Source organism: Phoca vitulina, unplaced genomic scaffold (assembly GCF_004348235.1).
Source record: "Phoca vitulina isolate PV1807 unplaced genomic scaffold, GSC_HSeal_1.0 scaffold77, whole genome shotgun sequence".
NCBI lineage: Eukaryota > Metazoa > Chordata > Mammalia > Carnivora > Phocidae > Phoca > Phoca vitulina.
Window position 1 is genome coordinate 2,791,011 of NW_022589780.1, and position 19,405 is coordinate 2,810,415.

At 53.6% G+C, this 19,405-nt stretch overlaps 1 protein-coding gene across 1 annotated transcript in view; it reads right to left on the minus strand.

Annotated features, from left to right (window-relative positions):
• The window catches only part of STARD8 (StAR related lipid transfer domain containing 8), a 41,102-nt gene extending 27,815 nt beyond the window's left edge, over positions 1–13,287 (minus strand). Inside the window, exon 1 of the mRNA XM_032393874.1 lies at positions 13,119–13,287. Coding sequence (XP_032249765.1) covers positions 13,119–13,236 — 118 coding nt within the window. The 5' untranslated portion in view covers positions 13,237–13,287. The remainder of the gene's footprint in view (positions 1–13,118) is intronic.
• Positions 13,288–19,405: the final 6,118 nt, after the last annotated feature.

Consider the following 19,405-nt stretch of genomic DNA (forward strand, 5'->3'; position numbering starts at 1 on the left):
ACCGAGTGTCCTCTAAAGGCCCTTGTCCCCGGAGCTCTGTCTGCTTCCTACCTCTGGGGTATTGTGGGAGAAAGCATAAAGGTGACTGGGGCTGGCTGAGCCCTTGGCCACTTCCCACAGAGACCTGGGATCCCAAGAGCACCTCGGGCTGCTACTACCCAGGGAGAGCAGGTGACTCATTAACTTGTGGCTGAATGGGTCAGAGGGTGGCCACTTGGGACACACACAAACATGGGGAGGGGGCTGGAGAGCAAACTGCACAAAAGCCCATGGCTCAAGGAAAACCCAAGCTGTGGCAGTTCAAGGCCTTTTCAGCCCAAACTGACCAGCCAACTGGCGAAATTTAGTGACCGGGCCTGGCAGAATTTAAAGCCAACTGACCTTTGCCTTGTGGACAAGCAAAAGGATTTGGCTGGGAATGCATAATCTTTGGCTGGAATGGAACCTGAGAGACCACTGAGTGCACGCCACCTGCCCTGCCAGTTTTAAAATCGTGGAAACTGAGGCCCAGAAAAAGCAAATGTCACTCATGCAGAGGCAGCTACAGAGAGGCACAACCAGAAGCCAGGTTTCCTGACTCTGTCCCTAAATGTTGGTTCCTTCTTCTTCTCACTGAAATTGCAGAAAACCGCTTGGGGTCCAGAGCTTTCCCAATGGGACCTGGCCTGACCCTTCCCAATTCCCACTGCTTGTCAAGATACAGGCTCTTGCAGGAGCCCTCAGCCTTACAGCGGCAGCTGCGATGTGGCTGACAGCCCAGGCCCCTGCCTAGTGTGGAGGAGGGACCCACAGCTGCACTGAAAACAGACACACGTGCAGCCCCACTAATGGCAGATCCTTTGGGTGGGTATTTCTCGCTCTTTCAAACTGACCTGAGGGGGGGTCAAGTGCTCCCGGAAACACCCCCAGCGCCTTCTGACTCTGATGCCTAAAGATCCCCCTTACCCCACTGGCCATCTGAATCCCTATCAACCCAACTCCCTGACCCTCTCAGTAACCACCCAAACGAACGTGTGTCCTTCAGCAATGTGAGGAACGGCTTCCGTCTGCCCAAACGAAGACAGAGGGGCAGATATTTAATTGGCCCCGGAAGTTCCCGTGAAGGAATGTTTGTTAGTGTCCCCTTGGGGGAGGCGAGGGTTAAGATGGGACCCCCTTAAGGCCTGGGGTGAACAGGGAGTTAGTTAACGGCCATCCCCCAGAGGTGACTTTTCAAGGTGGTTATTATGTGGCTCAATCATTAACCAAGCAGTGGCAGGACCCCAGGCTTGTTGGAGAGGAGCCACTCCTTTCCCAAGGACAGCCCAAGAGCAGGAGGCTGCAGCCAGGGAGAGCACTCATGGGGTCTCGCCGTCCTCTCACAGCCTGCTCTGGAGCAGTGGGAAGAGAGGCCCGGATGAGGGAAGCTCTCCCTCAGCTCCACATGGGGGTGGAGGAGGGCTGGCCCGGATGTGGAGGAAGTCAGCACACCCTTACTGAGGCGGAGGGAAAAGGGAGACAGTGAGGGTTTTTATCATGAATGAGAGAGGAAGCTCCAAGCTGGGCCTTGGTGATTAGATGACAAGCTGGGAAAGACGCTCATCCTGAATGCATCCTGTTTTGCTCCAAAGTGGCCTCAGGGGCCAGGGGAGGGGCCAGGAGGAGAGGAGCCTCCCAGGAATTCTCCCAGGCCTGCTGACCTCAAGCTCCTGGGTGGCCCTGGAACTGGGGAGGCAAGTGGGAGAGGTTACCCCATTTACTGCTAGAGGAGCAAGGCACAAAGTTTCTTGTGCCTCTGGAGCGGCAGTCCCAGAGACTGCGGCTAATGCTGTAAAATGAGGGGCTGGGGCTCCCTAATCGCTCCAGCTCTGACTCTGCCTGGGCCTCTCTTCAGAGGTTCAGCTCAAATGTCACCGCCTCGCCTCTGTCAGTCACCTTCCCCTCAGTCAAAAGCAACGGCTCCCTAGTCAGGCCTACCTGGGCAAAACAGCCCCCTCGACAATTGGAAATATGAACACTGTCAGGATATCTGATGATATTAAGGGGCTATTCTAGGTGTGCTAATGGTACAGTAGCTATTTTTTATGAATCCTTATCTATCTATCTATCTATCTATCTATCTATCTATATATATATAGAACTACTTATAGATAAATTGGTAAGATGTCTGGGATTTGTTTCAAAACAACAAGAAAGAAGGTGAAGTAGATGGAAGTATTAATAGGCAGGTTATAGCCATGGGCTGTTGAAGTTGGGTGATGAGTACAGAGGGCCTAATTACACTAATCGTCTCTACTTTTATATATGTTTGAAAGTCTTCATAATCATTTTTTTTAAAAAGTCCTCACTGAGGTAAAGACTTAGTATGCCATGAATTATTTATGCCACAAACCCCCAAACTAGATTCCCTGAAGATGGGGGTTACACTCTGTGTCCTCCGCAAGACCTAGCCAAGCCTGAACTTAATGACTAATCATTTGTACAGTACTTGCTAGTTTACAAAGCACTTAGCCATGGATCCCCTCGTTTAATCCAGTGAAGTGGAAACAGTGGGGAGAAACTAAGAGTCTGAGAGGTCACAAGGGGAGCAGCGGGGCCTGGATTTAAACCTGCCATATGTCCAGCTCCCAGTCCCCTGTCCTTCGCCCCCCACCACGCTGGATTCCTGAGGAACTTAACGTCCGGTTACCTGTACCAGTACCCTGAGGGTCGGAGTAAACAGGGACAGCAATCGGCGACATGTGAGTTCCCAAAGTGGAGGGTTGGGCAAGAGCAGACTCAACACACAAACACAGCATGTCAGACCTGTGACAGACTGATTCGAGGACTATTAGTCCCCCCTCGTCACATACACACAAACCAAGAACGCGTGCAGGTCACAGATGAAAAGAGCCTTAATAAACACTGGACAGCAACAACTGTGTGCCCAGGCCTGTGCTCAGCTACTTTGTTTAGGGTTGCAGGATGGGGGAGCTCACACCTCCCATCCTAGAGCCCTTGTATTTTTGAGATCGTTTATCTCTATTTTATCTGATAATAGCCTCCCAAGGGCCCAGGGCCCAGGGCCAAGGCACTTGATCTTACCCAAACTTGAAGCCCAAAGAAAAAGTTCTATTTTATTCAAGCCAGAGGCAATTCCTTCTTCCAGCCAAAGACCCCTTGCCCCACCTTCTCCAAAAAGGTGAGGGCACAGTCTGCTTTTGTTAAGCCTGCCATCCACGGAACCTGAACGTTCCGTGGCTGGAACAGAGAACTCCAAGAAGGTCCTAGCAGAAAAGCGCCAGCAGCTGCAACAGCATCCAGATTAGAGACTCCTTCCTCTCCTCCCTTTGGAACCTTCTTGCTTTTGTGTTGCTGCGGGTATCCCTGTAGCTGGCTCCAGGGGTTCTCTGCTCCCTCTCCAATCCCTAGCCCTAAGGGCAGAATTTTAAAACTTCAGGAAGGCAGAGAGGGTCAAAGTTCAGGCCTCTTTGTGCCACTTTCTAGGCTCCTGTGCTCAAACTCAGGAGGTGTGCTTTAATAAGGAAGGCCCTTCCGGGGCACCTGGGTGGCTCAGTCGTTAAGTGTCTGCCTTCGGCTCAGGTCATGGTCCCGGGGTCCTGGGATCGAGCCCCGCATCGGGCTCCCTGCTCTGCGGGAAGCCTGCTCTCCCTCTCCCACTCCCCCTGCTTGTGTTCCCTCTCTTGCTGCGTCTCTCTCTGTCAAATAAATAAAATCTTTAAAAAAAAAAAAAAAGGAAGGCCCTTCCATCCACCCTGCACAACTCATGCCCCACTCCTCAGCACTCACACAAGCTACACAGCCCCTTTGTGCACCTTCTGTCCCTCTTCTTGCTCTAAACACCTCCAGGTATCTCTCAACCGTGTCTCCTCTCCCAATGGGGGAGGGGAGCTGCAGATGCACCGGGAGGTTTAGCATACTTCTCTAAGAGTTGCTTAAGAGGTGGAGAGAAGGCCAGCGAAGACGGGAAACGGGATTCTGTCCATGTGGTGTTTTCTAGCCCTAATGACAGAGGTCCAGGGAACAGAAATTCCAAACTCCAAATCCAGAACAAAATTGGACAGAGGTCATATGCTGCAAATGAGGACCAAACCCAGAATGTCCAGTGATAGGGCAGCTGTAGCTTTAGAGCGAACGAATCCCCAACCCCCAACACCATCATTCTCATCACACTCTTACCCAGTTGCTCCATCAACCATCCATAAACCACCTGCAGCCGTGCCTCTTTCTCTGTGCCCTTGGGCTGGCTGCCTTCCCATCCCCAGATAGAAATTGTCTCTCCTTTATTCCTGGCAGATGGAAATGAGGGGAAAATTCAGAGAGAGCAGTCAGAAAAGATGGTGGGTGGAGACAGCAACCCTCAGAGTGGGGGTGGGAACGGGTCCCATAGTAGGAGTCCGGGTTTGAAAATAGCCCCTGGTGTGATTCATCACCCTCTCCTCCTATGTGGGCAGACCTCAGGGCTCCAAGGGGGACAGAGACAAGCCAGGCTTCTCCAGCCCGACCTCTGGGGTCCCAGGCTCTGAGTTGGCCCCACTCCTCCCCACCTTCAGTCTGGCTGCTGTCCTGCTCACCCTTCCCGCCACTACTAGTTTTCCAGCTTGCTTGGCGGCATAATCACCACAAAGCTTTCCATCTGCATAGCTTCTGTTGCCCCAAGGATCTCAAAGACAACCTTTTACCTACCAGGGAGGAGCCTGAACCCGTGTGACAAGTCAAAATGTCATGGAAGAGACTGGCCCTTTAGATACTGAAATCCAGCCCAGCACCTGAAGTTGAGTACAGCTGAAAGTGCACAAGTGCAGTTGAAAACACTGTGGCCCGCAGAAGTAGCATGACTCACGTGTAAGATCACATGAATTAGTGGCTGAACCCCAGTTTCCTGAGTCCTAATTCGGTGCTCCACTTTAAAGAGTGTTGGGAGAAGAGAAATGGAGAGACCCCCAGACTACCTAATTTGGAAATCCCAAAAACTTCCACTAAAAGGAAACCTTTCCTCAGAGCTTCTGTAATCCAAACCCATTTGGGACTTCATGGGGCAACTGAGCCCTGAAAGATGCGACTTATCCAAAGGTTTTCACTTGATCCCCACAGCTACCTTAATACCAGGAAAGTCCGGAGTGTTTCTCAGAAGGGAGGACAATGGCCAAGGGGAAAGCCCATAGGGCCCGACCGGGGATTCCTGGAAATACCCTCAAAAGCAGAGGAAGGAAAAGGGTAGGCGAGGTGGCACCGAGCCCGAAGGGCCGCCCCCCTGCCCAGTACCAGTCCCCCTCCAAAGCCGCACAGCTCTGGCTCCAGAATTCCGGCCAAGCCCGGGATAACGGGCGGAAAGCCTTCTTCTACCACCCGACTCACGGGGCTTCCCTGGGGAGAAGCGCTACCAGCGGGCTCAGGGAGTCCCCCAATTTCGGCGACTCCGACCCCAAAGCCCCGGGGGCGAAGGTGGCTCGGCTTGCGTCCTCTGCGTCTCCTGCGCGCGTTGCCCTGCCGAACCGCTAAGAGCGGGGGCGGGCCAGAGCGCGCCGGGGACTAGGCCGGGCCAGGGGGCCCAGGAGGCCCCGTTGGTCCGGATTTTTGCCTGACGTCGCCCCAACTCCTACCTGGAGGCCGCGTCCACCACTTGGGGTTCGAGACCCTGACACGGCGGCCAGTGGGCAGGAGGTGAGTGCAGGAAGGACTGCTCCCGTCCGGGGCACGCGCGGAGCCTGGGGTCGGGCGGGGGTAAGGGTGCCAGCCAGAGGAGCAGCTGCCGCGGCTGCTTAGCTGTTGTCAACCCGAGGCCACTTTCGGCGCAGGTGGGGAGGGAACGGGCGGCGAGTTGGGCGGTAGGGACGCCCCGCCCACCTACAGGACCCTCGACCAATGAGGGCGCAGTCCGGCCCACCGGACTCCCCAGAAAGTCGCCCAAATTGTGGTGGGCGGGGCCCTGCCTCCTAGCTCCTCCAATATCCGCGCGGCTGCCTCTTGCTCAAGTCACACCGCTGGTGGGGAGGAGGTAGGCGGGGAGAAGGCACCGCCGGAGCTCGCGACGGAGGGTGAAGGAGCGAGCAGCCGGCCAGGCGCACAGTCTATTTATTGGGCTCTGAATGTGCCTGGCACCGTATGGGGGATTTAAATACATGTGCCATGTGCACGTGAAGGTTCAGTGGCTTGCTGCGGGTAATTTACGGGGAGCTCAGAAGACAACTTCAGTGAGATCTCCGATTAGTGGGGACAACCAAGAGACAATCTTGGGCATTAACAATTTGAGCAGGAAGTTGCCATTCCCACCTTGCTCAGGCCCCAGCATTCTGCAACTTCCCCACTACCCCCAGCTCTCTGCCTCAAGTCCAAACTCTACCTTCGCGGAGAACTGCATGGAAAACTTGGGGCATATGCATTAATCATGACAGGCGAGGGCTCCCAAGAGTGTGACGTCAGAAAGCTGGCTTAAATTCTATAAGAAACAGAGTGTTAAGATTTGATTTCTCTCTTGCCTTTCCTCACAAGGGTCCAATACAAGTTCACAGCCATGACTTCACTGTTGAATTGAGGACTCCAATATTAGCGGGGACTGGGAGTACTCGAGACGACCTGCCATCCAACCGCCATCTTCCACATTTACAGATACAGAAACTGACAAGAGATGACTCACTCAAGCTAACCCACCAGATCCATGGCAGGGATAATACCTGCAGTGGGTTATTTTCTCCATACCTAACAGATGGGAGAAATGAAGCTGAAGTTCCTGGAAAGCATGGGCCACATCCATCTAATTTGTTTGCTAGAGTACCCAACACAGGCGAGAGCAAAAATTCATGTTTATTAGGACAACAACTTTGTTAAGGTCACCCAGGCAATGGCAAAGACAGACAGAGCCCCAGGTGTCCCCCTCCTGTCTGGTCTTCAGACAAACTCTAATTCTCCCACCTTCCTTCCCTGCTGGCCCTGATGAGAATCAGAGGAGAAATGCCGAAGCAAGGCTACCCCCAGGGTGCACCCCTCCTTTCCTCTCAATGGCAAGATGGGAGGGAACTGGCACTTTGTTCAAAATGAACCATGTCCCTGTGGGTCTTGGATGTAGACGAGACCTGCAGATGAGACTCCAGAACTCACTTCTGGAAACAAAATCCTACCCAGAGTCAGGAACCCCTGTAATGGGTGGGGAGGTAGACGACCTCCTTCCTAAGGCTGGGCTGTTATATTTGTAAGCATCCCTAAGGTCCTGAGTTGGGGCCAAATTTATCTTGCTTTTGGAAAATGCTAAAAGGGTATAAAAGTGTGGGTCCTGCAATATCCTTGTAGCTTCCCTAAGGGGAGGAAGCCATGTCAGAGCCGATTCCATCCACCACATGGCACCAAGCACAGTGCCCACGGTAGTTTCTCAGTAATGCTGAAAGATATTCAAGGGACAACCATGAAGCAATTGCAGTCATATGAATAATGACCAAACCCCACTAACCTTTCAGTAGATACATTTAACTGACTCAGAGATGATGGATTCTGAGACACCCAGTTCTTTAAAAAAAGTAATCAAACCAGACAACTGAAAAAGGGAAAACTACAGAAAGTACAAAAACTACAAAAGAGCAATTGCTATAGGGGCGCCTGGGTGGCTCAGTCGGTTAAGCGGCTGTCTTCGGCTCAGGTCATGATCCCAGGGTCCTGGGATCAAGCCCCGCATCGGGCTCCCTGCTCAGCAGGGAGTCTGCTTCTCCCTCTCCCTCTGCCTGCCTCTCTGCCTACTTGTTCTCTCTCTCTATCTCTCGGTCAAATAAATAAATAAAATCTTTTAAAAAAAAAGAGTAATTGCTATAAATAAGTAGAACAAGAACTTCACAGCGCCTGGCATAGAGTACGTACTCAATAAAAACATCTTTTGAATGACTAAGTGAACACAATAGTCAGGAAAAGCTACAATCCTAATATTTGCCATGCACACTGTGACATTTTTAAAATGGCCAAGCCAAAAAAAATAATAATAAAATAAAATAGCCCAAGCAATGTCCAGGCTATTTCTTTGGGTCTTTCTTGATCTCCTTCTCTTAACCCATGAGCTTTAGAAAGGCAAGAACTCAGCCTCTTTAGAAGGAGATAGCTCGTTCCCTTCAATCCTTGCTCCCTGATCTACCCCCCAGGCCCTGACCTAAGTCAGAGCCTTGCGTGGAACAGATATATAGTAATGGTGCCCGGAACAGATGAGGAAATGGTACCTTTTCACAGTCTCCTTTCTGGGCTGCATCTCGAGTGGCTCTGGTGATAACTGGAGCCTTTAGGTCCTCGGTGTCCCCACTATTGCCTGTGTGTCCTGCAGTGCTGTTACCGGTGCTACCCTGGACGCCAGCTCGGCCATTAAAGGGGGAAACGTAGAGTGCATGAGAGCAGGCTGAGGGCAGGTGGAAAAGCCTTGGGGTGCACGTATGCATTTCTATGCCCTAGACATGGGGCTTCCCTCTGTCTGCCACTACCAAAGCCCAGTTGGGTCATACAAAGAGCAGTATGATGGATTCTGGAGCCGGACAGCCCAAGCACAAAGCCCAACTCTGCTACTTACTAGCCGTGTGACCTTGGGCAAATTACTTTCCACCTTTCTGTGCCTCAGTTTCCTCACCTGTAAAGTGCGGATCATCACAGTCCTGACCTTATATGGCTGTTAGGTAGATCCACTGGGCTAAATAGCACTTAGAATGGTGGCTAGCTCACAGTACATGCTCCTAAGTGTTAGATATGGTGACAGAGGCACTGGGCAATGAAGTAAAAGACTTGGGTACTACTCCAGTTCTACCACCTTCTGGCTGTGTCACCGAGGGGAAGGCATTGTGCCACTCCAAGCATCAGCGTCTTCACCGGTGAAATGAGGATAGAGCATAATCCCTAGCAGGCAAAATTAAGACAGTGGATGTGAAGGTGTGCTGTAAAGGGTGGTAGCAGGTGACGGGATGGCCAAGCAAGGTGTTGGACAGCTCAGCTTCTTTCCAAGGCCAATCAGCTCTTTTCTTCTAGGAGGTGGCAGAGAGAAACTCCAGATGCTGTTACTGTGAGCCACACTCCAAGACACTTGGGTCCCAATAAGTGCCTATCTGGACTTCTGACGGCCCCCACAGCCCTCCCTGTCTAGGAATGAGGATTCTTCAGACTGTTGCAGGCAGACCCATAGCCCCACTCTGGAATGGCTGAGGGTAATGAAACAGGTGCTTCCACTACTCTTTTTCCATGGAGCAAAAGGATCAGCAGCAAATAATTCCAGGGAACCCAGCTGAGAAGAGAGAAGGCGGGTAGGAACCACGAGGGGGAAATGAATTACACTTGGGCCAGCCCCGCGCAGCACATGACCACGGGTGCCCTCACACTTGCACACACGTTCCCGCATACCTCATCGAGAGCCCACCAGTCAAGCCTGGGACGGGAAAGGCCTGCTCTTCGAAGGTTCAGGGGCCCCCACCCAGCTTCATGAAAGGGGGCTACTGATCAGATCCCCACAACATGAGACAGTTACAGCTCATTAAAAAAAAAAAAAAAAAAAAAAGGCCTCAGGAGCCATGCCATGGCAGGGGAGCTTGCGCTAAGAGGGGCAGCCAGAACAGGACCAATGTAGGAAGAAAGGGATTTGGTAGTGGGAGGGGCTTGAAAAGGTGAGGGGCGACAGGCACCTCGCCGTGCATTGCTGAGTGGGAGTGGGGGTCGGAGCTAAGCCCTGGGAGGAGCACAAAGACCACCTCTCAGCCCACAGCCCAGGAGACCACTATGGCCGTGCCCACCCCACACCCGAGAGTACCCTGAAAGGGGGGGCTCCATGCTGGGTTGACTGTGAGGAAAGCTGGAGTACTGGCTGAGCCAGGCACAGGCCAGGGGAGTTTCAGGGATTGCTTACTCTCCCAGGCCTCCCCCCCCCAACTCCAAGCTAGGACACAGATGCATTTATTCCCTCTCACCTGCCTCCTGGAACTATTGAAAGGAATGTTTGGGGCAGCTCAGGATGAACCTCCAGGCACTTGGACTAGGCAGCTGGAGAGGGAGAACCCAGGCCCCCTCAGTCTCTGCCTCCCACTCTTCCCCAGACACCCAAGAGCCTGCCCCCATCTCGCCAACAGATGCCAGGCAAAGTGTCAGCTGCTGGAGAGCCGGCCCCCAGCATCCGCACAACAGACCCACTGAGCCATGACAGTGTGGCGGGCCCCATTTCACACCCAGAATGGGCCCCTGGCCTGGCTTTACTGGCCAGTCTCAAAGGAGCCAGAGGTTTTCTGCTGCAGGCACAGGGAGCACCCCCTCCACTCCCTCGGGAAGGTCTGCCTGCCTCAGCTCGAACAAAGCGAGGGGCTGAGCCCTTGGTGAACCCAGCACAGACACCCAGAGCAGGATGTCCACTCCCACCCTCCCGCCCCATTCGTGCCCTTCCAGAGGATAGTCACAGTGTGGTGAGTGAGCGAAAGCAAGTCAACTTCTAACACGAACACCCTCATCCTGCCCCACTCCACCCCCATGCACAGCTACAAGCAGCTGAGACCAGAGGAACCCTCCCTGTGCCCCCCAACAATGTTCCCCTCTGCCTGACTTAGTTTCAGCCCTTGAGCTCGCTCCTTCCTGGCCAGGCTCAGTTTCCTCATCTGGAAAAACAGAGCTGGGTCCTGGGTTCTTGGATACCTTCTTTCTTTTATTTTCTTTCTTTTCTTTTTCTTTTTTTTTTTTTTTTGGGGGGGGGGGGGGGGGGGGGGGGGGGAGGGCAGAGGGAGGGGCAGAGGGCCCAGAGCCCAACGAGGGGCTCAATCTCACAACCCTGAGATCATGACCTGAGCGAAATCAACAGTTGGACGCTTAACCGGCTGAGCCACCCAGACGCCCCTGGTACCTTCTTTCCATTACATTCTCTGCTTCTGTGAGCTTCTCTGTGTGTTCGTTCCTGTGGGGGTGAGGCTCCCAGAAACCCAACATCCCTGGAGCTTCTGCAGAGGAAGGGAGTACTTGGGGGTGTAAGAGTCCTCTGAGGATGAGGAGAAAGAGCAGAGGAAAGTGAGAAAAAGGAAGGAGGAAGGCTGAGTTCAAAGGCAGAGAAAGAGGCGGGGCGGGTGCTGAGGCCAAACCAGCCTAGAAGTCTAGAGACCTGGCCCCTGCCTCCAGCGCTGCTTCCAGCTCACCAGGTGGCAAAGGACACACAGAGCCTCTGAACAGAGCTCAGGATCCCACCCCCTTGCCTGGGACCTTTCCACTTGTCCCTCAAGGGAAGCAGCTCCTGGGACAAAACAGAAAGGGTGAGGAGGAGATGGAGGAGGAAGAAAGAGTGGGCTCTTCCTTCCCACCCAACAGGCTGCCCCGTCAGTCCACTATGGTCTGACCTCATGCTGCAACCAGATACAGCGCCCACGAAGTTGGAGGGCTGCGGGTGGGAGGTGGGAGCGGGGGATTCGCTTTCACGGGCCTGCCCAGAGTCTGGCCCAGTCCAACCCTGAGATTATGGGTCTCTAGGGCTTGGTATTCTCAATTCAAGCAGACAGAACCATGCCCTGGCCACCCACCCTGTCTATTTCCCCTGAAGAATAGTCCGCAGAGGCCCCTGGCTGACATCAGAGAGGGCACAGGATGTGTGGTGACGCTCGAGGGCCACTCAACTAAGGGTCTGGGCTCTTGAAGCGCCTCTCAGTGTGCCCTTCTCCAAACATAGCTACCCCCTCCACACCCCTCCACACACACACACACACACACACACACACATTCTCACTAAATAAAAATTCTGAGCTGATCTACAGCCAGGGCCCTGGTTTCCCTATACATATGTATCAACCCATCAGTCAACATGGGCACCCAGGCACTGGGCGTGGGGAAGGGGGGGGGGCGGCGGTTGGAGCAGAGAACAAGGCAGGTAGGCCCAACAGCCAGGGCCTCTGCCTTATGGAACTCCCATGCCAGTGGAAGAGTCAACAGAAGCCCCCAGATAGAGAAGACCCAACCCAGGCAGGTGGGCAGCCAGATCAGGTCCCAGAGGACAGGGAGAGAGGGGACAGCAAGGCCCCCAGGTTTGGACACTTGATATCTCTGGATCAACAGACCCCCAGGAAACACCAGGAAAGTGACTCCTGAATCAGGGGCTAGGACACTGCAACTCTGGCTTCTACCCTCCTTTTACCACTGAGGAGCTGTGTGACCTGGCTGAGAGTCTTGCCCTCTCTGGGCCTCGGGGTCCACATATGTACAATCAGAGAGTCTGTTCTGAGGATTTCTGCGGGCCCTGTCCTTTAAGTGTGTTCGTGTTCCATGACAAACCCACGTTGAGAAAGCCAACCCAGTTTGCTATGTCCTCCCTGCCATTTGGGCAGGAGCAAGGGAGAACTTACTGGGGAAAAGGAAGCGGCTGAGCCTGGAAATTTTTTTTAAGTGCTCCGAGAAATATATACTTTTTCCAAAGTACGGGGTAGTCTGGGAGACCTGCTAGAGTGGAAACAGGCCTTGGGAATGGAGCTTTTAGGCAATTCAAGGTGACTAAAAACGTGCTGCTAGGGTGGCTGGGCCATGTCAGGCAACTAGGGGACAGAGTGAGGCAGTAAATGTCCCCTGGAGCGACAGGGGCTGTATGGAGCTACTGGCTAGGTAGTAAGACCCAAGGATACAGAGACAAAAAGAGGGATAGAAGGACAGACGGTGGGATGAAGTCAAAACATAAGCGGAGGGCCAGACAGAGCGGGACAGGAAGACAGACGGGAGGGTGGAAGTGTGAGGCCAGAGGCAGGGACAAAGAAACTGCTGGAGCACTAGGGGGTAAGGGACATACTGTTTGTTAAAGGCCTACTATGTGTTAACAACCAAAATGTCGCTCTTTTTTGAGTGGAGGATGAAGGCAGAGGGAGAGAGGCGGGACGGACGAAGCCAGAGGGACAGCTGGGATGAAAGGATGGGGGCGCCTTGAGAAAGCCCAAGAGCTGGCTAAGAATTAGAAGAATTCTTAGGAGTGCGGGGATGGAAGGTCTGAAAAAAGGAGAGCGCCGGCCAGGGGTGGGATTCAGACAAACGGACAGAGGACTAGTAGATGAAAGCGGGACTGGAAGCAAAGCCGCGGAGGCGAGAGGGACTCAAGTTTTGCCTAGCCAGCCGGCAGCGCCGAGGCTCCCAGCGACGTGCGAGCCTAAGCCCTGACCTCCCGCCGGGGTCCGCCCAGCTCTGTTCACCTGGCTTCCAGCGCGGCGGGTCCCACCGAGCGCCCTTCACACCCCGCGGCTTCCACGGCACCCACGTCCGGGGCTTTGGGAGCCGCAAGGTTGGCCCCCCGCCCGGCGCTTCAGCCATGAGTCCACCGGCGACTCCCAAGCGGAGCGCTGGCGCCTCGGGTGGTCGCGCCGGGCGTGAGCCGCCGGCGAGGACGGCGCCCAGGGAGGGAGGGAGGGCCTGAGGGAACGACGGCCCCGGTTGCCCCGCCCCCCAGAAAAGTTCCACGCCCCCACCTTGAGCAGGAAGCCCCCCTTCTCTATCCTACACTGGCCTCAAGTCATTTCTTTAGCTCGGCTCCTCTGCCTCGCCCCTCGCCACTGCGGCTCCTCTACTGGGTTGCGGTGACCCTCCGGCCTTTTGCATACTGGCCCCCTATGTGAGGTGTGTCTCACCACCGATCCCACTCCTCTTTTGCTGTCCTATGCCAGTGCGAGATAGTGAGGGTCAGCCCCTCCACCTCCCGTCTCCCCCAGATCTCGTCGCCAGGTCAGCCCCTCCACGGGCCGTCTCCCCGAAACCTCGCCGACCACGTTACATGGCAGGAGCCCTTGTGCCACAGCCAGCTGGAGTGGGGAGCAGCGGCTCCAGCCCACTCGGTGGACTGACTCACTCACTCACTCCCTCAGCCTCCTCCACGCCCTGCTTCTTACCACCCTCCCAGCCCCATGTTCTGTCTGTCTGACCAGAGCAACAGGACCCCGGCTTCCAACGAGGACGCCTTGAAGTCCTTCTAGCGCCGAGAATATCCGGGACCTTGGGAGCAGAAGCGTTCCTTTCTTATAGACTTTCTTACATTAGAGAAGCAAAACCGAGGCCCAAGAATGCAAATGGCCTGGTGGTCATCTCAGTGGGACAATTATCTCTGTTGCAGTGCTGTTGTGAGGCTCCATCGCAGCTCAGCATGGTGCCTGGCACAGCGTGCAGTCTCCATAAAGAAAGATTAACTTCTGGGGCGCCTGGGTGGCTCAGTCGTTGGGCGTCTGCCTTCGGCTCCGGTAGTGGTCCCGGGGTCCTGGGATCGAGCCCCGCATCGGGCTCCCTGCTGGGCGGAAGGCCTGCTTCTCTCTCTCCCACTCCCCCTGCTTGTGTTCCCTCTCTCTCTCTGTCTCTCTCTGTCAAATAAATAAAACCTTAAAAAAAAAAGAAAGAAAGATTAACTTCTATTCACAAAGATATCAGCACTGAGGATCTGCCACGAAGAAAGCCTGGACCAGGACCCTAAATTACATGACTCTTTCCCCGACCCCTAACCTCCACCCACGGCAAGCAAACTTGCATGCCCTGATTTGGGGATGGTGGGGAGTTCTGTCCGCCTTTGTTTACAGTGGAGGAAAGGCAGAAAGTTGCCAGCTCTCAGACCTGGGTACTTGCACTCCGCTTCTGGTGGTGGCCAGTAAGGAGGCAAGATTCTAATCGTGGCTCTGCCCCAACTCGGCAAAGCCTGGGCGGTTTTGCCTCTTGCGCCTCCACTTCCTTGTCTGTAACATGAGGATAATAATCCCATGACTTAATCAGAATAATGGTAAAGGGATACACAGGTGAAGGTCACAGCCCCTCCCTTGACCATCCCCATACCTTGTGCCGCTAGACTAGGGCCAAACAGCGCCGTTTGTGAGGGACAGGCTAGGAAAAGGAAGAGGGGTTTGTGAATTCGTATGTGCTTATTTGCGCGAGATTTGCACTCGCTTTTCATAGATGCCATGTGCAGAGCTGGAGAGGAACGAGAAAGAAAGATGTTGATCTCCGAGCCGGTCACCCTTTGCCCCAGGGCAGTGTTGGCACACAGTAGGCGCTCCCAGAGTATTGCACGAACGTATGCTTCCCACGGGGAAGGGAACTTGCCCAAAGTCACACAGTGAATCTGTCTCACAGTCAAGACAGATCTCCTGTCTACTCCTCCTTCCACTAGGCCATGCTACTTGACGGAATTTCTTCTCCCCCATATGATCATAAATCAGTGGGGAGCTCATTCCTCTCCCCCGGAACCCTCTGGCCCATCAGCAACCCCCATTCCTGACGAGCTCAGCCAGGAGAAGCAGCCACGGGGAGGCCCCTGTCTGTGCCCAGCTTGGTACCGCCAAGCCTTTGACTTCTGAGTTTCTCGCAGCCCCTGCACTGCCTCTGCTCCCCAGGGGCAAGTTCCTCTCTGAGGAACAGGAGGCCCCAGTCAGCTTCCTCCAAGCACAGGAGTTTCCCTTTTGCTCTCTGGTGGGGTGGGAGTGCGGGACACAGCCTCTCGGAGCAGTAGGCTCGAAGGAAGGGCGGCGGCAGCCATTTCCTACCCTGCTAAGGCATCTCCCTCCCTGGCTAGTCCCTCCCGTTTCCTGAGTTCCGCCGCTTCAGCCCCAGCCAGAACAGTGGCATGAAAGGGGCTCCAAAGTTTGCCTTGAATCACAGAACCTTGGAACTGGAAAGGACCTCAGAGCCCATTTATTCCCACCTCCTCCCTACCACCGGGAATGCCCTCTGGTAGCAGAGAGGAGGGGGGCATGTGATCTAACCTCTTCCAGCTTTCATTGCCTCCTTCATAAAACGGGCGGGATGACACCTACCTGCCAGTGTTGTTGTGGGAGAGAATGTGAGAACAGATTTAGTAAAAGCTATTGTGCCCGGAGCACTAACTCTATGCCCTGCCTTGGTCCAAGTGCTTTTTGGGTATTCATCTATTTAATTTTCACCACAACCCTCTAAAGTAGGTTACTGTTATTATTGTCATCATCATCACCGTCACCCTCTTTGCACAGATGGAGAAACTGAGGGATGACAAAGGTATCGCGACTTGCTAGGTTCACACAGCTAAGAAGTGACATGTGTCTGTGTGGCTGGAACTTTTGTACCCAATGCGCCTGACGGTTGAGGGGGAAGAATGCGTAGAAACCCTGGGGGAGCCGAAGACATAACCGGAAGCTTTGGCTCCATGCAGAGGATGTCTTTGAAGTCCCCGCTCTTATCTTAAACACCTACTTGGATTTCCTGGTTAAATCTGGTGTACATCCATGTCGTTTTCTGAGAAAAATGGGGACTTTTCTCCTTTAAGCCTTTGCGGAAAGTTGACACTCCCGGAAGACGAGCTACACTGGTCCTGTGCATTTGTGTGCTCCAGGCCACTGCCTTTGCCCCCAGGGGTACCACACACCTAGCACAGGGTGGGCCCTTAGTCACTGAGAAGAGCTAACGTTAATGAAGTGCTTTTGTATGAACCAACATTCCCCAACACTTTCCACATATGATTTAATCATCGTGACAATTCTATGAGGAGGTAAAATGATCATCGTTGCCTCTATTTTCTAGTGGGAAAACTGCAGCACAGAGAGGTTAAGCAACTAGCCCCAGGTCACACAGTCTGTAAGTGACCACTAGGGTTTAAACCCCCCCCCCCAGCCTGAGTGTGAGCCTTGGCTTGTAACGGCTCTATGGACTGCCCCTCAGGCCACAACAGAGCCTCTCTTCCTCACCCGTCTCCACCACTTCCTACCAGGATGATGAGTTGATTCTTGGCAGAAGCAGGACTAAGTCCCATTAGAGGAGCAGCTCCTTGAGGGCGGATACATAGTGTCTCCCCCACCGACCCCCCCTTTCCCAGATGATGCTGAGCCAGGCTCTGGGCTGTGCATAGGGCTTGTCCTCCATTCGTGTGGGGCAACTGACTGCTCTCTGGCCTGTGGCAGTCTCTGGGACCTAGCACCCACTGGGCTGCTTTCACACAGGAATCCTCTGCCACTCTCTGCGGCAAAGATCCAGCTTCGGAAATGGCTGCCCATCATCCACAGGGGACAAGTCCATGCCTCTAACATGGACATTCAAAGCGCTGCGCAAGCTCACCCAGCCAAATCGGCCGGCATTCCCAGAACACCCTATACCTCATTAACCCTCCAGATGTGTTACATGGGATCTCCTCTCTCGCTAAAATGCTCATTCTGATTTCTTTTGACTTTTTTTTTTTTTTTTAACACTTATATGGTGCTTTCTGTGGGCCTGGCACTGTTCTCAGCTGTTCGCATATTTTAACTCAAGGACTCCTTACAGAAACCCTGCAGGTATTGTTACTCTCCCGTTCTACAAGTGAGAGAACTGAGGTACAAAGAGGCTAAGTTATTTGCCCTATCCTGCACCTGGCAAAGTCCTGCATGTTCCTGCAGCCCTTCCTATGAATACCATAAGCCATTCCTTATCTGGGCGTTCCCACAGCTCATTTGTATCGGCACTCATTCTATGTTGAGTTTAGTTATCTCTGTGTCTTCCTGCCCAATAAGAGTGTGAATTCTCTGAGGGCCAGGACTGTGTTTTATTACTTTTGGCCTATCCGTTGCTCGGGAAGGAGTTTGGCATTGAGTTGGCACTTAGGGGATATTGGCTAAAAGACTGATGACAGTTGAGAGAATGAATGACTGGCCCCAAAGGAGCCTTGACCAAACCAAATGGTGGCTGAGAAATTTGGGGTTTTCTTTCCCCAATGTCATTGGGATAGTGGATCGTAAAGATGACCAAGCATGAAATGCAACCACAGGTAGGGATAGGGGAAGAGAGAGAACGCCCCCGCCCTGGCCCCGACCACCACTATCCTGCCATTTGTGTGGCTGGACCGCAACTGGCACACAAGGCCATTTGGGTTGACGGAGCATCTAGTAAGCCTCAGAAGCTGGCAGCTCTGGGGTCTGCTCTGGAGAACTGAGCTCACTGGATTCTGCGTTTCTCCCTCAGAGGCCCCAGGACTGCCTCTTCAATTCAGAGGTTCATATGGAAAAGAGCAAAGGGCTGAACTGTCACACCCAAGGGGTTGGAGTTTGCTGCTTTTGGTCTCAAACGCTATGCTTCAGTGAACTTTGTCTTGCTGGCCAAATGCACTTTGTGGGAAAGCAGAGGGGGGTCTGGCCCAACTCTGGTCTCAAGTCCTGGTTCCACCATGCAGTAGCTGTGTGACCTTTGGCAAGTTACTGAACCTAGAAAAATGGAAATAATTTTTTTCTGCCCTGCAAACAAAACTTGAGATAATGGATCTGAGAGCCTTTGTAAGGGGAAAATGACCAGATGCAGAGAAAATGGCAGCGGGAGGGCTACTTCCAGCAGCGTTCTGCAGCTTTCCAGTTGAAGGCAGCTAGGTGAGGGACCTGAGCCTCAGCCTCTCCCCTCTCTCGCCCTGCCTGAGTATGACTCCGGTACAATCATCAGCCTTTTCTGGGCCTTTGTAAAACGGGAAGGGTAATTCCTAGGCCCTTGCAGCCAAGTCGCAGCAGGGTTGCTAGATGGGAAGCAACAGTATATCCATGTATGGATTTTATCAGCTCCAGAGAAAGGGATCCCTGAGCACTGCACTGCAACTCTCAAAGCACCCTTGGGTTTGAACACCAGCTTTTTTTTTTTTTTTTTTTTTTTTTAAGATTTTATTTATTTGAGAGAGAGAGAGAGCATGCATGAGTGGGAGGGGGGAGCACAGGGAGAGGAAGAAGCAGGCTCCCAGCTGAGCAGGGAGCCCGACACGGGGCTCGATACCAGGACCCCGGGATCACGACCTGAGCTGAAGGCAGATGCTTAACGACTGAGCCCCCCAGGCGCCCCTGAACGCCAGCCTTAACACTTACTTGAGGACATGTCATATCACCTCTCTGGGCCTCCATTTCCTCACTTGTTCAGTGGAGACAATAACACCTACCTCCCTCAAATGTTATGTGGATCAAAAGTGAAAGGGTCAGTGAGATGCCTCTATCAATGACAGGATGGCCCCTTAGCCCTTCACCCTGCTTCATGTCTTTCTTCCTGCCCTTGATTCATGTAGGCTGCAGAGCTGGAACCTTCACTGATTCTTTCTGCCTTTATCTGGGTCCACCCCTAGCCACCCCCCACCCCCAGTCCCCAGCCTTAGTCCCTACTCCTTTGCCCTGGTCAAAACTCGCAGAGTCCCTTCCTCCTCTTCCCATCATCTGGCGGGGTGCACCACCAACCCCACAGGAATGCATACCTTGCACTATGGCTCAGGGGTTCCGGGCTCTGTCCATTTGAGCAACTGGCCTTGCCATAAGCAAAAGCTGCTTTTATGCCAAAGGAGTAGTTTGCAAGTTAGGAATCGTTATTCTGCCTCCTGCATCCCCACCCTCTTGTGACTGGTCCAAAGGGCCAGCAAACCATGGCAGGGGGCAGACTTTTTTGCATCCATCACCTGGTATGCTCCCCTGGGATTCTAGACCAGCACATGAGAGAGCACCCAAGTGGTGGGGGGCTTCCACAGAAGACCAGCCGGGAGCTGGTGGGC